At 38.3% G+C, this 12,617-nt stretch overlaps 2 protein-coding genes across 2 annotated transcripts in view; both read left to right on the top strand.

Annotated features, from left to right (window-relative positions):
• The window catches only part of LOC117472202 (trichohyalin-like), a 21,158-nt gene extending 15,826 nt beyond the window's left edge, over positions 1-5,332 (top strand). The window contains exon 3 of the mRNA XM_034117377.1: positions 691-5,332. Coding sequence (XP_033973268.1) covers positions 691-4,647 — 3,957 coding nt within the window. The 3' untranslated portion in view covers positions 4,648-5,332. The remainder of the gene's footprint in view (positions 1-690) is intronic.
• The window catches only part of LOC117472150, a 23,936-nt gene continuing 16,105 nt past the window's right edge, over positions 4,787-12,617 (top strand). The window contains exons 1-2 of the mRNA XM_034117285.1: positions 4,787-8,624; positions 9,929-12,568. Coding sequence (XP_033973176.1) covers positions 5,227-8,624; positions 9,929-12,568 — 6,038 coding nt within the window. The 5' untranslated portion in view covers positions 4,787-5,226. The remainder of the gene's footprint in view (positions 8,625-9,928; positions 12,569-12,617) is intronic.

Below are 12,617 nucleotides of genomic sequence, written 5' to 3' on the forward strand. Positions count from 1 at the left end.
ACACAAACTCACAGCCGAAGTAAAAACAATAAGTGTGGCTTGATATTGAATAAGAAAAAGGTTGATAAACTCTGTGAGAATGGGTCTGCAGAGAGAATTTCGCCGCGATCCCAACTGTCTGTTATCAGCCTGCACAGGGAGAAGAAATCAGCAGAGCTGCCTGCACTGAGTGTGTGTGTGTGAGGAAGTCCGTGGATTGGTCAATTTGGACCAATCAGCGGGGGCTTAACGTAACGGCTCCGTGGACGTAACGTAACGGCTCCACGGATTGGTCCATTTCGTTCCGGGTACGGCATGACATCATGCCGTACCCGGAACGAAATGGAAGAATCAAATGGACAATGACGTATCTCCAACGAGGCGTTTTGGGGAGGTATTTTCTGTGTTAGAGTTTTACTCGCTACAGGGTCTACTTTGAGGGTTTGTGACTCTGCAGACCGTTTACATGCATAAAAACCTTCATAACACACAAGGGGACGGGTAATAACCGGAAAAGCATGACATGGGCCCTTTAAGGATCTATTTTACACTCACATCTGTTTTTGCTCTAAATATATGTTATTACAACCAAGCATAATATAAATGAATAGAATAAATGTCTCAAGGAAAGGCATTCTTTAGTTTGTTGATCTACTATATTTCATGAGAATATTTAAGTAAAACACTGACAATTATTTCTTTTTTCTAAAGGATATGATGACTTCCATGAAAGTTCAGGTGAGCAAATCTACCAAAGACGCCTTTTCAGGCAAAAACACAGCCTCTATCAAGGATCAAACTTTTGAAATTCCATCGGACAGAGACGGCATAGAAGATGCAATTACAAAAGAAACGATATCTTTGCAACAATCTAAAACATTAGCAGACCGGCATCTAATTGAGGATATAAAGAAGCAGGAGCACAATGTTTTCTTGCAGATGCAGACAGAACTTCAAGAAAAAACAATAATGGATGAAGAAAAGACAAAACTTGCGATACGTGTAGGAAACGAAAGGGAAGTGAAGAACCAGATGTGCAAACTCAAGAAAAGAGAGGAGGAAATAAGGGAGCAAATAAAGTTTGCTATGGAAAACATGGAGGAAGAAAGTCAAGAGATTAAAAAGCTTATTATATATATAAATGACCTGCAGAGCCAGAAACCAGAGACTGAAAATTGGTTACGAATTACAGGCAGGGAAAGCACCACAGATGAGATCGTCAAATTTGAAGTAAAAGTTCAAAAACAGGAGAACGGCAAAGGGGTGAAAAAAGAAGTTGTTAATAATGTTCATGAGCAAAAACAAAGTCAGGATTCAACACAATATATGCAGACCAATACTGATAAGATAAAGGAAGGGTTTGCTACAAAGGACACAGGAAGTGATGATATTCAAAGACTTAGGGCAGAGATTTATAAAACACAAAAAAACATTAGACTAGTTAACCTAGATCTTGACAACCAAGCTGAAGAAAGCCATATCAACCAAGATCATAAGGATAAAGACGGCACAATTGAAGGATTGCTACAAGAACTGAAAAGATTCCAAGAGCTTTTAAAAATGGTACAAACAGCAATAAGGCAAAGAGAAATGTATCTGAAAGAAGAAATCAGCAACATGAAATCGAGGAAAACTACAGCAAAAATACAGGAAAGAAAACTGGATCAGAGGTTAGAGAAAATAATGAGAGACAGAGATGAATTTGAAGTTTTAAAAATAAAAACACAGAAACAAACTGAAGTTAGAAGAAAACTAGCTAAAGTTAAGGGCACCATAGAGAAAGTCACAGCTAGGACTAGACATACAAGTCAGGCCATAGATATTGTTAGGAAGGAGACCCAAGTAAAACTGAAAAAGTTGGAAGACCTGAGCTGTAAAATTGAGACTACCAAAAAAGAACTGGAAAAAAGACATGCTTTCATATCCAAAGAAATAACTGACCTTTTGAAATTCAACACTGAACTCAGGCAGAAAGAGGACAGAGAATTTTCCTTGGAAAGTATTGAGACACTGAAGGGAGACAAAAAAAAACATGACACACAAATGGACAACATGCCAGAGAAAAGAATGGGTAAGAATATTGAGGAAATGGAAAATGCCATCACTCGACTTATATCAGAACAGGAGAAACGTGAGAAAGAAATGAAACTGACACTGGATCAGAAAAACTGTGAAATTGAAAAACTGAAAGAGTCTGTAACTGAACAAGTGAAACTAGAGACTGAAAGTAAAGAGATTGAGATCCTCAAACAACAGATTCAAGTTGAGAGGGAGAGTGTGATAATAGAAAGAGAGCAAGCTGAGGCAGAAGCATATGAAATTAACTGTTTAAGGGAGAGTATAAAAAGAGAGAAACAGGAGCTTGTTGACAGAACGCAAACTACCAAAAGAGAAATAAGAGAAATGGAGATTCTGAGGTCAGAGCTGGAAATTAAGAAAAAAGAAAGTGACCAGATATTTAGAAGAAATATGCAGACAAAGTGGAATGTCATACAAAGAGAAAAGGGAGAATTGAGAAGAGAGACCCAAAAGATGAGAAGAGAATTAGACCAAAGACTGGAAGAAATCAAGAGAGAGAGGGATGAGTCAGAAATATTCTGGATAAAACTGCAACGGCAGAAGGATGAGATGGCTGAGGAAAAGCAGAGAGTAAAAGAACAAACTACTGATAAAGGAAAAGCAGAGATGGATGAAATGGTCAGCATGAAAGACAGTATCCAAAAACAAAAACAGGGGCTTGAAATCCGACTAGAAGAAGTTAAGAGAGAAAAAAGGGAGGTTGAAGTGTTGAAGTATGAGTTGGAGAACAAAATAACTGAAAATCAACAGATGATTCGACGAAGCATTAAAAAAGAGCAGGATGTAAAAAATATGTTGGCTCAGCTCGAAGAAGAAAAACATGCTTTCAAGAGGGAGGTACAGAAGAGGAGAAAAGACCTTGACCAGCGATTGGAGAGAATACACAGAAAGAGGGATGAACTGGAGATCATGAAACTGAAGCTGCTGAGAGAAAGCGAACAGAGCAAAGGTGGAGCTATAGTCTCCAGCATGGCCACAGCCACAAAAGTTCAAAATTCAATTCCAAAGCACTGGGAGCTAATTCAGAAAAGTATTGAGAAAAAACTGATTGAAGAATGGAATGGAGAAGTGACAGATGAAAAACAGCACATAGTGGACCAGGCGAAAAACATAACCCAGAGAAGAGAAGACGTAGGAAATATCAAGATTGGGATTAAAAGACAGAAAAAAAGAATATGTGCTTTAAAGAGCATGAAAAAAAAGCAAAGACATTTGGAGCAGGAGGAGGTGAGTATCATAAAAGAGAGAAAGGAAGAGCTAGGGAAAGAGGATCTCAGAACTGAGGCATTGATGGTCAAAGATGAAGGCCAGAGAGAGAAAAAAAAAAAAAGAGAAATGAAAAGGCCGAATAATGATGTTGGAAATCAGAAAAGACAAAAAATCCCGAAAACTTCAAATCTTCAAAAGGAACAAATTGAGCCGGAAAATAAAAAAGAACCGGAATTGGATGAAGAGGGGAAAAATGGTGCAAATGAAATCGAGCTTCTAAAAAAACAAGGACTGATAAGAAATTCAAATATGGAGAGTGAAAATGTGACAAAGCAGAGTAATCTAAACCTTGTTGAAAAACATTTGGATTTAAAAAAACTAGATGAAGAGCTGAAGAAAGAAAGAGAGGACCTGGATAGAGAGAGTGAGGTGATGAACAAAGAGAAACTGGACTTTGATGTGATCAGGTCGGACATCCTGAAACACAGGGACATGTTGGAACAACAGAGACAAGATATAAGAGAAGAAACAGAGAAATTGGAAATCACAAAGACTGATCTTCAAGTGTTGAAAGAACATGAACGAATTCAGTTTGATGAGATAAACAAAGAGAAAGCCAACATTAAAGATCTGACCCTTCATCTTCACACAGAAAAAAACAAACTTCAGAATATCATGAGCATGACTGTTTTAAAACAAGAAGAACAAAAACTCAAGGAGGACCAGTTCAGCAGACAAACACAAGAACTGGATACCAGAAAGAGCAGTCTGCTGGAAGAAAGAGAAGAACTGGATCTTTTGAGGAAGGATCTCAACAAGAAGAAGGAAGAGGTTGAAACAGCCATGAACACCATCAGTTCAGAGAGAGATATACTCAATCAGATGCAGAGTACTACTGACATGGAAATAGCAATGCTCAACAATGAAAAGGACAGAATGGAAAGAGGAACGTCGGACCTGAAAACAAGAGAAGATCTACTATTGAATATGAGGAAATCAATGGAAATTCTGAGGGAAAAACTTCACCAGCTGAGTGAAAGGATGAGTGAAGAAATTCAAATCAAAATGATCAGACTGGAACAAAACAATGAAGACATATTGAAACTGTTGAGTGTTTTGGAGCAAAAGCATGATGTTCTGGATAAACAGAAAGAACATATGTCAAGTTACACTGAGATGTTAGAGAGGGAAAGAGAAAGGTTGAAGATCATGTTGTTAGAAAGTGTCACTCAAAGACAGGAAATGGGAAATCAACTGAAACAAGAGGCCTTGTTGGAAAGGACAAATCTTCTGGAACTGAAGGCAGAGTTGAAGAAAGAAAGAGAGGACCTGGATAGAGAGAGTGAGGTGATGAACAAAGAGAAACTGGACTTTATGTGATCAGGTCGGACATCCTGAAACACAGGGACATGTTGGAACAACAGAGACAAGATATAAGAGAAGAAACAGAGAAATTGGAAATCACAAAGACTGATCTTCAAGTGTTGAAAGAACATGAACGAATTCAGTTTGATGAAATAAACAAAGAGAAAGCCAACATTAAAGATCTGACCCTTCATCTTCACACAGAAAAAAACAAACTTCAGAATATCATGAGCATGACTGTTTTAAAACAAGAAGAACAAAAACTCAAGGAGGACCAGTTCAGCAGACAAACACAAGAACTGGATACCAGAAAGAGCAGTCTGCTGGAAGAAAGAGAAGAACTGGATCTTTTGAGGAAGGATCTCAACAAGAAGAAGGAAGAGGTTGAAACAGCCATGAACACCATCAGTTCAGAGAGAGATATACTCAATCAGATGCAGAGTACTACTGACATGAAAATAGCAATGCTCAAGAATGAAAAGGACCGAATGGAAAGAGGAACGTCGGACCTGAAAACAAGAGAAGATCTACTATTGAATACGAGGAAATCAATGGAAATTCTGACGGGAAAAACTTCACCAGCTGAGTGAAAGGATGAGTGAAGAAATTCAAATCAAAATGATCAGACTGGAACAAAACAATGAAGACATATTGAAACTGTTGAGTGTTTTGGAGCAAAAGCATGATGTTCTGGATAAACTGAAAGCACATATGTCAAGTTACACTGAGACGTTAGAGAGGGAAAGAGAAAGGTTGAAGATCATGTTGTTAGAAAGTGTCACTCAAAGACAGGAAATGGGAAATCAACTGAAACAAGAGGCCTTGTTGGAAAGGACAAATCTTCTGGAACTGAAGGCAGAGTTGAAGAAAGAAAGAGAGGACCTGGATAGAGAGAGTGAGGTGATGAACAAAGAGAAACTGGACTTTTATTTGATAAGGTCGGACATCCTGAAACACAGGGACATGTTGGAACAACAGAGACAAGATATAAGAGAAGAAACAGAGAAATTGGAAATCACAAAGACTGATCTTCAAGTGTTGAAAGAACATGAACGAATTCAGTTTGATGAGATAAACAAAGAGAAAGCCAACATTAAAGATCTGACCCTTCATCTTCACACAGAAAAAAACAAACTTCAGAATATCATGAGCATGACTGTTTTAAAACAAGAAGAACAAAAACTCAAGGAGGACCAGTTCAGCAGACAAACACAAGAACTGGATACCAGAAAGAGCAGTCTGCTGGAAGAAAGAGAAGAACTGGATCTTTTGAGGAAGGATCTCAACAAGAAGAAGGAAGAGGTTGAAACAGCCATGAACACCATCAGTTCAGAGAGAGATATACTCAATCAGATGCAGAGTACTACTGACATGGAAATAGCAATGCTCAACAATGAAAAGGACCGAATGGAAAGAGGAACGTCGGACCTGAAAACAAGAGAAGATCTACTATTGAATACGAGGAAATCAATGGAAATTCTGAGGGAAAAACTTCACCAGCTGAGTGAAAGGATGAGTGAAGAAATTCAAATCAAAATGATCAGACTGGAACAAAACAATGAAGACATATTGAAACTGTTGAGTGTTTTGGAGCAAAAGCATGATGTTCTGGATAAACAGAAAGCACATATGTCAAGTTACACTGAGACGTTAGAGAGGGAAAGAGAAAGGTTGAAGATCATGTTGTTAGAAAGTGTCACTCAAAGACAGGAAATGGGTAATCAACTGAAACAAGAGGCCTTGTTGGAAAGGACAAATCTTCTGGAACTGAAGGCAGAGTTGAAGAAAGAAAGAGAGTACCTGGATAGAGAGAGTGAGGTGATGAACAAAGAGAAACTGGACTTTGATGTGATCAGGTCGGACATCCTGAAACAAAGGGACATGTTGGAACAACAGAGACAAGATATAAGAGAAGAAACAGAGAAATTGGAAATCACAAAGACTGATCTTCAAGTGTTGAAAGAACATGAACGAATTCAGTTTGATGAGATAAACAAAGAGAAAGCCAACATTAAAGATCTGACCCTTCATCTTCACACAGAAAAAAAGAAACTTGAGAATATCATGAGCATGATTGTTTTAAAACAAGAAGAACAAAAACTCAAGGAGGACCAGTTCAGCAGACAAACACAAGAACTGGATACCAGAAAGAGCAGTCTGCTGGAAGAAAGAGAAGAACTGGATCTTTTGAGGAAGGATCTCAACAAGAAGAAGGAAGAGGTTGAAACAGCCATGAACACCATCAGTTCAGAGAGAGATATACTCAATCAGATGCAGAGTACTACTGACATGGAAATAGCAATGCTCAACAATGAAAAGGACAGAATGGAAAGAGGAACGTCGGACCTGAAAACAAGAGAAGATCTACTATTGAATACGAGGAAATCAATGGAAATTCTGAGGGAAAAACTTCACCAGCTGAGTGAAAGGACGAGTGAAGAAATTCAAATCAAAATGATCAGACTGGAACAAAACAATGAAGACATATTGAAACTGTTGAGTGTTTTGGAGCAAAAGCATGATGTTCTGGATAAACAGAAAGAACATATGTCAAGTTACACTGAGATGTTAGAGAGGGAAAGAGAAAGGTTGAAGATCATGTTGTTAGAAAGTGTCACTCAAAGACAGGAAATGGGAAATCAACTGAAACAAGAGGCCTTGTTGGAAAGGACAAATCTTCTGGAACTGAAGGCAGAGTTGAAGAAAGAAAGAGAGTACCTGGATAGAGAGAGTGAGGTGATGAACAAAGAGAAACTGGACTTTGATGTGATCAGGTCGGACATCCTGAAACAAAGGGACATGTTGGAACAACAGAGACAAGATATAAGAGAAGAAACAGAGAAATTGGAAATCACAAAGACTGATCTTCAAGTGTTGAAAGAACATGAACGAATTCAGTTGGATGAGATAAACAAAGAGAAAGCCAACATTAAAGATCTGACCCTTCATCTTCACACAGAAAAAAACAAACTTCAGAATATCATGAGCATGATTGTTTTAAAACAAGAAGAACAAAAACTCATGGAGGACCAGTTCAGCAGACAAACACAAGAACTGGATACCAGAAAGAGCAGTCTGCTGGAAGAAAGAGAAGAACTGGATCTTTTGAGGAAGGATCTCAACAAGAAGAAGGAAGAGGTTGAAACAGCCATGAACACCATCAGTTCAGAGAGAGATATACTCAATCAGATGCAGAGTACTACTGACATGGAAATAGCAATGCTCAACAATGAAAAGGACCGAATGGAAAGAGGAACGTCGGACCTGAAAACAAGAGAAGATCTACTATTGAATACGAGGAAATCAATGGAAATTCTGAGGGAAAAACTTCACCAGCTGAGTGAAAGGATGAGTGAAGAAATTCAAATCAAAATGATCAGACTGGAACAAAACAATGAAGACATATTGAAACTGTTGAGTGTTTTGGAGCAAAAGCATGATGTTCTGGATAAACAGAAAGAACATATGTCAAGTTACACTGAGATGTTAGAGAGGGAAAGAGAAAGGTTGAAGATCATGTTGTTAGAAAGTGTCACTCAAAGACAGGAAATGGGAAATCAACTGAAACAAGAGGCCTTGTTGGAAAGGACAAATCTTCTGGAACTGAAGGCAGAGTTGAAGAAAGAAAGAGAGGACCTGGATAGAGAGAGTGAGGTGATGAACAAAGAGAAACTGGACTTTGATGTGATCAGGTCGGACATCCTGAAACACAGGGACATGTTGGAACAACAGAGACAAGATATAAGAGAAGAAACAGAGAAATTGGAAATCACAAAGACTGATCTTCAAGTGTTGAAAGAACATGAACGAATTCAGTTTGATGAGATAAACAAAGAGAAAGCCAACATTAAAGATCTGACCCTTCATCTTCACACAGAAAAAAACAAACTTCAGAATATCATGAGCATGATTGTTTTAAAACAAGAAGAACAAAAACTCAGTGGAGGACCAGTTCAGCAGACAAACACAAGAACTGGATACCAGAAAGAGCAGTCTGCTGGAAGAAAGAGAAGAACTGGATCTTTTGAGGAAGGATCTCAACAAGAAGAATGAAGAGGTTGAAACAGCCATGAACACCATCAGTTCAGAGAGAGATATACTCAATCAGATGCAGAGTACTACTGACATGGAAATAGCAATGCTCAACAATGAAAAGGACCGAATGGAAAGAGGAACGTCGGACCTGAAAACAAGAGAAGATCTACTATTGAATACGAGGAACTCAATGGAAATTCTGAGGGAAAAACTTCACCAGCTGAGTGAAAGGATGAGTGAAGAAATTAAAATCAAAATGATCAGACTGGAACAAAACAATGAAGACATATTGAAACTGTTGAGTGTTTTGGAGCAAAAGCATGATGTTCTGGATAAACAGAAAGCACATATGTCAAGTTACACTGAGACGTTAGAGAGGGAAAGAGAAAGGTTGAAGATCATGTTGTTAGAAAGTGTCACTCAAAGACAGGAAATGGGAAATCAACTGAAACAAGAGGCCTTGTTGGAAAGGACAAATCTTCTGGAACTGAAGGCAGAGTTGAAGAAAGAAAGAGAGTACCTGGATAGAGAGAGTGAGGTGATGAACAAAGAGAAACTGGACTTTGATGTGATCAGGTCGGACATCCTGAAACAAAGGGACATATTGGAACAACAGAGACAAGATATAAGAGAAGAAACAGAGAAATTGGAAATCACAAAGACTGATCTTCAAGTGTTGAAAGAACATGAACGAATTCAGTTTGATGAGATAAACAAAGAGAAAGCCAACATTAAAGATCTGACCCTTCATCTTCACACAGAAAAAAACAAACTTCAGAATATCATGAGCATGATTGTTTTAAAACAAGAAGAACAAAAACTCAATGGAGGACCAGTTCAGCAGACAAACACAAGAACTGGATACCAGAAAGAGCAGTCTGCTGGAAGAAAGAGAAGAACTGGATCTTTTGAGGAAGGATCTCAACAAGAAGAATGAAGAGGTTGAAACAGCCATGAACTCCATCAGTTCAGAGAGAGATATACTCAATCAGATGCAGAGTACTACTGACATGGAAATAGCAATGCTCAAGAATGAAAAGGACCGAATGGAAAGAGTAATGTCGGACCTGAAAACAAGAGAAGATCTACTATTGAATACGAGGAAATCAATGGAAATTCTGACGGGAAAAACTTCACCAGCTGAGTGAAAGGATGAGTGAAGAAATTCAAATCAAAATGATCAGACTGGAACAAAACAATGAAGACATATTGAAACTGTTGAGTGTTTTGGAGCAAAAGCATGATGTTCTGGATAAACTAGAAAGCACATATGTCAAGTTACACTGAGACTGTTAGAGAGGGAAAGAGAAAGGTTGAAGATCATGTTGTTAGAAAGTGTCACTCAAAGACAGGAAATGGGAAATCAACTGAAACAAGAGGCCTTGTTGGAAAGGACAAATCTTCTGGAACTGAAGGCAGAGTTGAAGAAAGAAAGAGAGGACCTGGATAGAGAGAGTGAGGTGATGAACAAAGAGAAACTGGACTTTGATGTGATCAGGTCGGACATCCTGAAACACAGGGACATGTTGGAACAACAGAGACAAGATATAAGAGAAGAAACAGAGAAATTGGAAATCACAAAGACTGATCTTCAAGTGTTGAAAGAACATGAACGAATTCAGTTTGATGAAATAAACAAAGAGAAAGCCAACGTTAAAGATCTGACCCTTCATCTTCACACAGAAAAAAACAAACTTCAGAATATCATGAGCATGATTGTTTTAAAACAAGAAGAACAAAAACTCATGGAGGACCAGTTCAGCAGACAAACACAAGAACTGGATACCAGAAAGAGCAGTCTGCTGGAAGAAAGAGAAGAACTGGATCTTTTGAGGAAGGATCTCAACAAGAAGAATGAAGAGGTTGAAACAGCCATGAACACCATCAGTTCAGAGAGAGATATACTCAATCAGATGCAGAGTACTACTGACATGGAAATAGCAATGCTCAAGAATGAAAAGGACCGAATGGAAAGAGGAACGTCGGACCTGAAAACAAGAGAAGATCTACTATTGAATACGAGGAAATCAATGGAAATTCTGAGGGAAAAACTTCACCAGCTGAGTGAAAGGATGAGTGAAGAAATTCAAATCAAAATGATCAGACTGGAACAAAACAATGAAGACATATTGAAACTGTTGAGTGTTTTGGAGCAAAAGCATGATGTTCTGGATAAACAGAAAGAACATATGTCAAGTTACACTGAGACGTTAGAGAGGGAAAGAGAAAGGTTGAAGATCATGTTGTTAGAAAGTGTCACTCAAAGACAGGAAATGGGAAATCAACTGAAACAAGAGGCCTTGTTGGAAAGGACAAATCTTCTGGAACTGAAGGCAAAGTTGAAGAAAGAAAGAGAGTACCTGGATAGAGAGAGTGAGGTGATGAACAAAGAGAAACTGGACTTTGATTTGATCAGGTCGGACATCCTGAAACAAAGGGACATGTTGGAACAACAGAGACAAGATATAAGAGAAGAAACAGAGAAATTGGAAATCACAAAGACTGATCTTCAAGTGTTGAAAGAACATGAACGAATTCAGTTTGATGAGATAAACAAAGAGAAAGCCAACATTAAAGATCTGACCCTTCATCTTCACACAGAAAAAAACAAACTTCAGAATATCATGAGCATGATTGTTTTAAAACAAGAAGAACAAAAACTCAAGGAGGACCAGTTCAGCAGACAAACACAAGAACTGGATACCAGAAAGAGCAGTCTGCTGGAAGAAAGAGAAGAACTGGATCTTTTGAGTAAGGATCTCAACAAGAAGAATGAAGAGGTTGAAACAGCCATGAACACCATCAGTTCAGAGAGAGATATACTCAATCAGATGCAGAGTACTACTGACATGGAAATAGCAATGCTCAACAATGAAAAGGACCGAATGGAAAGAGGAACGTCGGACCTGAAAACAAGAGAAGATCTACTATTGAATACGAGGAAATCAATGGAAATTCTGAGGGAAAAACTTCACCAGCTGAGTGAAAGGATGAGTGAAGAAATTCAAATCAAAATGATCAGACTGGAACAAAACAATGAAGACATATTGAAACTGTTGAGTGTTTTGGAGCAAAAGCATGATGTTCTGGATAAACAAAAAGCACATATGTCAAGTTACACTGAGACGTTAGAGAGGGAAAGAGAAAGGTTGAAGATCATGTTGTTAGAAAGTGTCACTCAAAGACAGGAAATGGGAAATCAACTGAAACAAGAGGCCTTGTTGGAAAGGACAAATCTTCTGGAACTGAAGGCAGAGTTGAAGAAAGAAAGAGAGTACCTGGATAGAGAGAGTGAGGTGATGAACAAAGAGAAACTGGACTTTGATTTGATCAGGTTGGACATCCTGAAACAAAGGGACATGTTGGAACAACAGAGACAAGATATAAGAGAAGAAACAGAGAAATTGGAAATCACAAAGACTGATCTTCAAGTGTTGAAAGAACATGAACGAATTCAGTTGGATGAGATAAACAAAGAGAAAGCCAACATTAAAGATCTGACCCTTCATCTTCACACAGAAAAAAACAAACTTCAGAATATCATGAGCATGATTGTTTTAAAACAAGAAGAACAAAAACTCATGGAGGACCAGTTCAGCAGACAAACACAAGAACTGGATACCAGAAAGAGCAGTCTGCTGGAAGAAAGAGAAGAACTGGATCTTTTGAGGAAGGATCTCAACAAGAAGAATGAAGAGGTTGAAACAGCCATGAACACCATCAGTTCAGAGAGAGATATACTCAATCAGATGCAGAGTACTACTGACATGGAAATAGCAATGCTCAAGAATGAAAAGGACCGAATGGAAAGAGGAACGTCGGACCTGAAAACAAGAGAAGATCTACTATTGAATACGAGGAAATCAATGGAAATTCTGACGGAAAAAACTTCACCAGCTGAGTGAAAGGATGAGTGAAGAAATTCAAATCAAAATGATCAGACTGGAACA

The sequence above is a fragment of the Trematomus bernacchii genome, unplaced genomic scaffold (genome assembly GCF_902827165.1).
Source record: "Trematomus bernacchii unplaced genomic scaffold, fTreBer1.1, whole genome shotgun sequence".
NCBI classification, from domain to species: domain Eukaryota; kingdom Metazoa; phylum Chordata; class Actinopteri; order Perciformes; family Nototheniidae; genus Trematomus; species Trematomus bernacchii.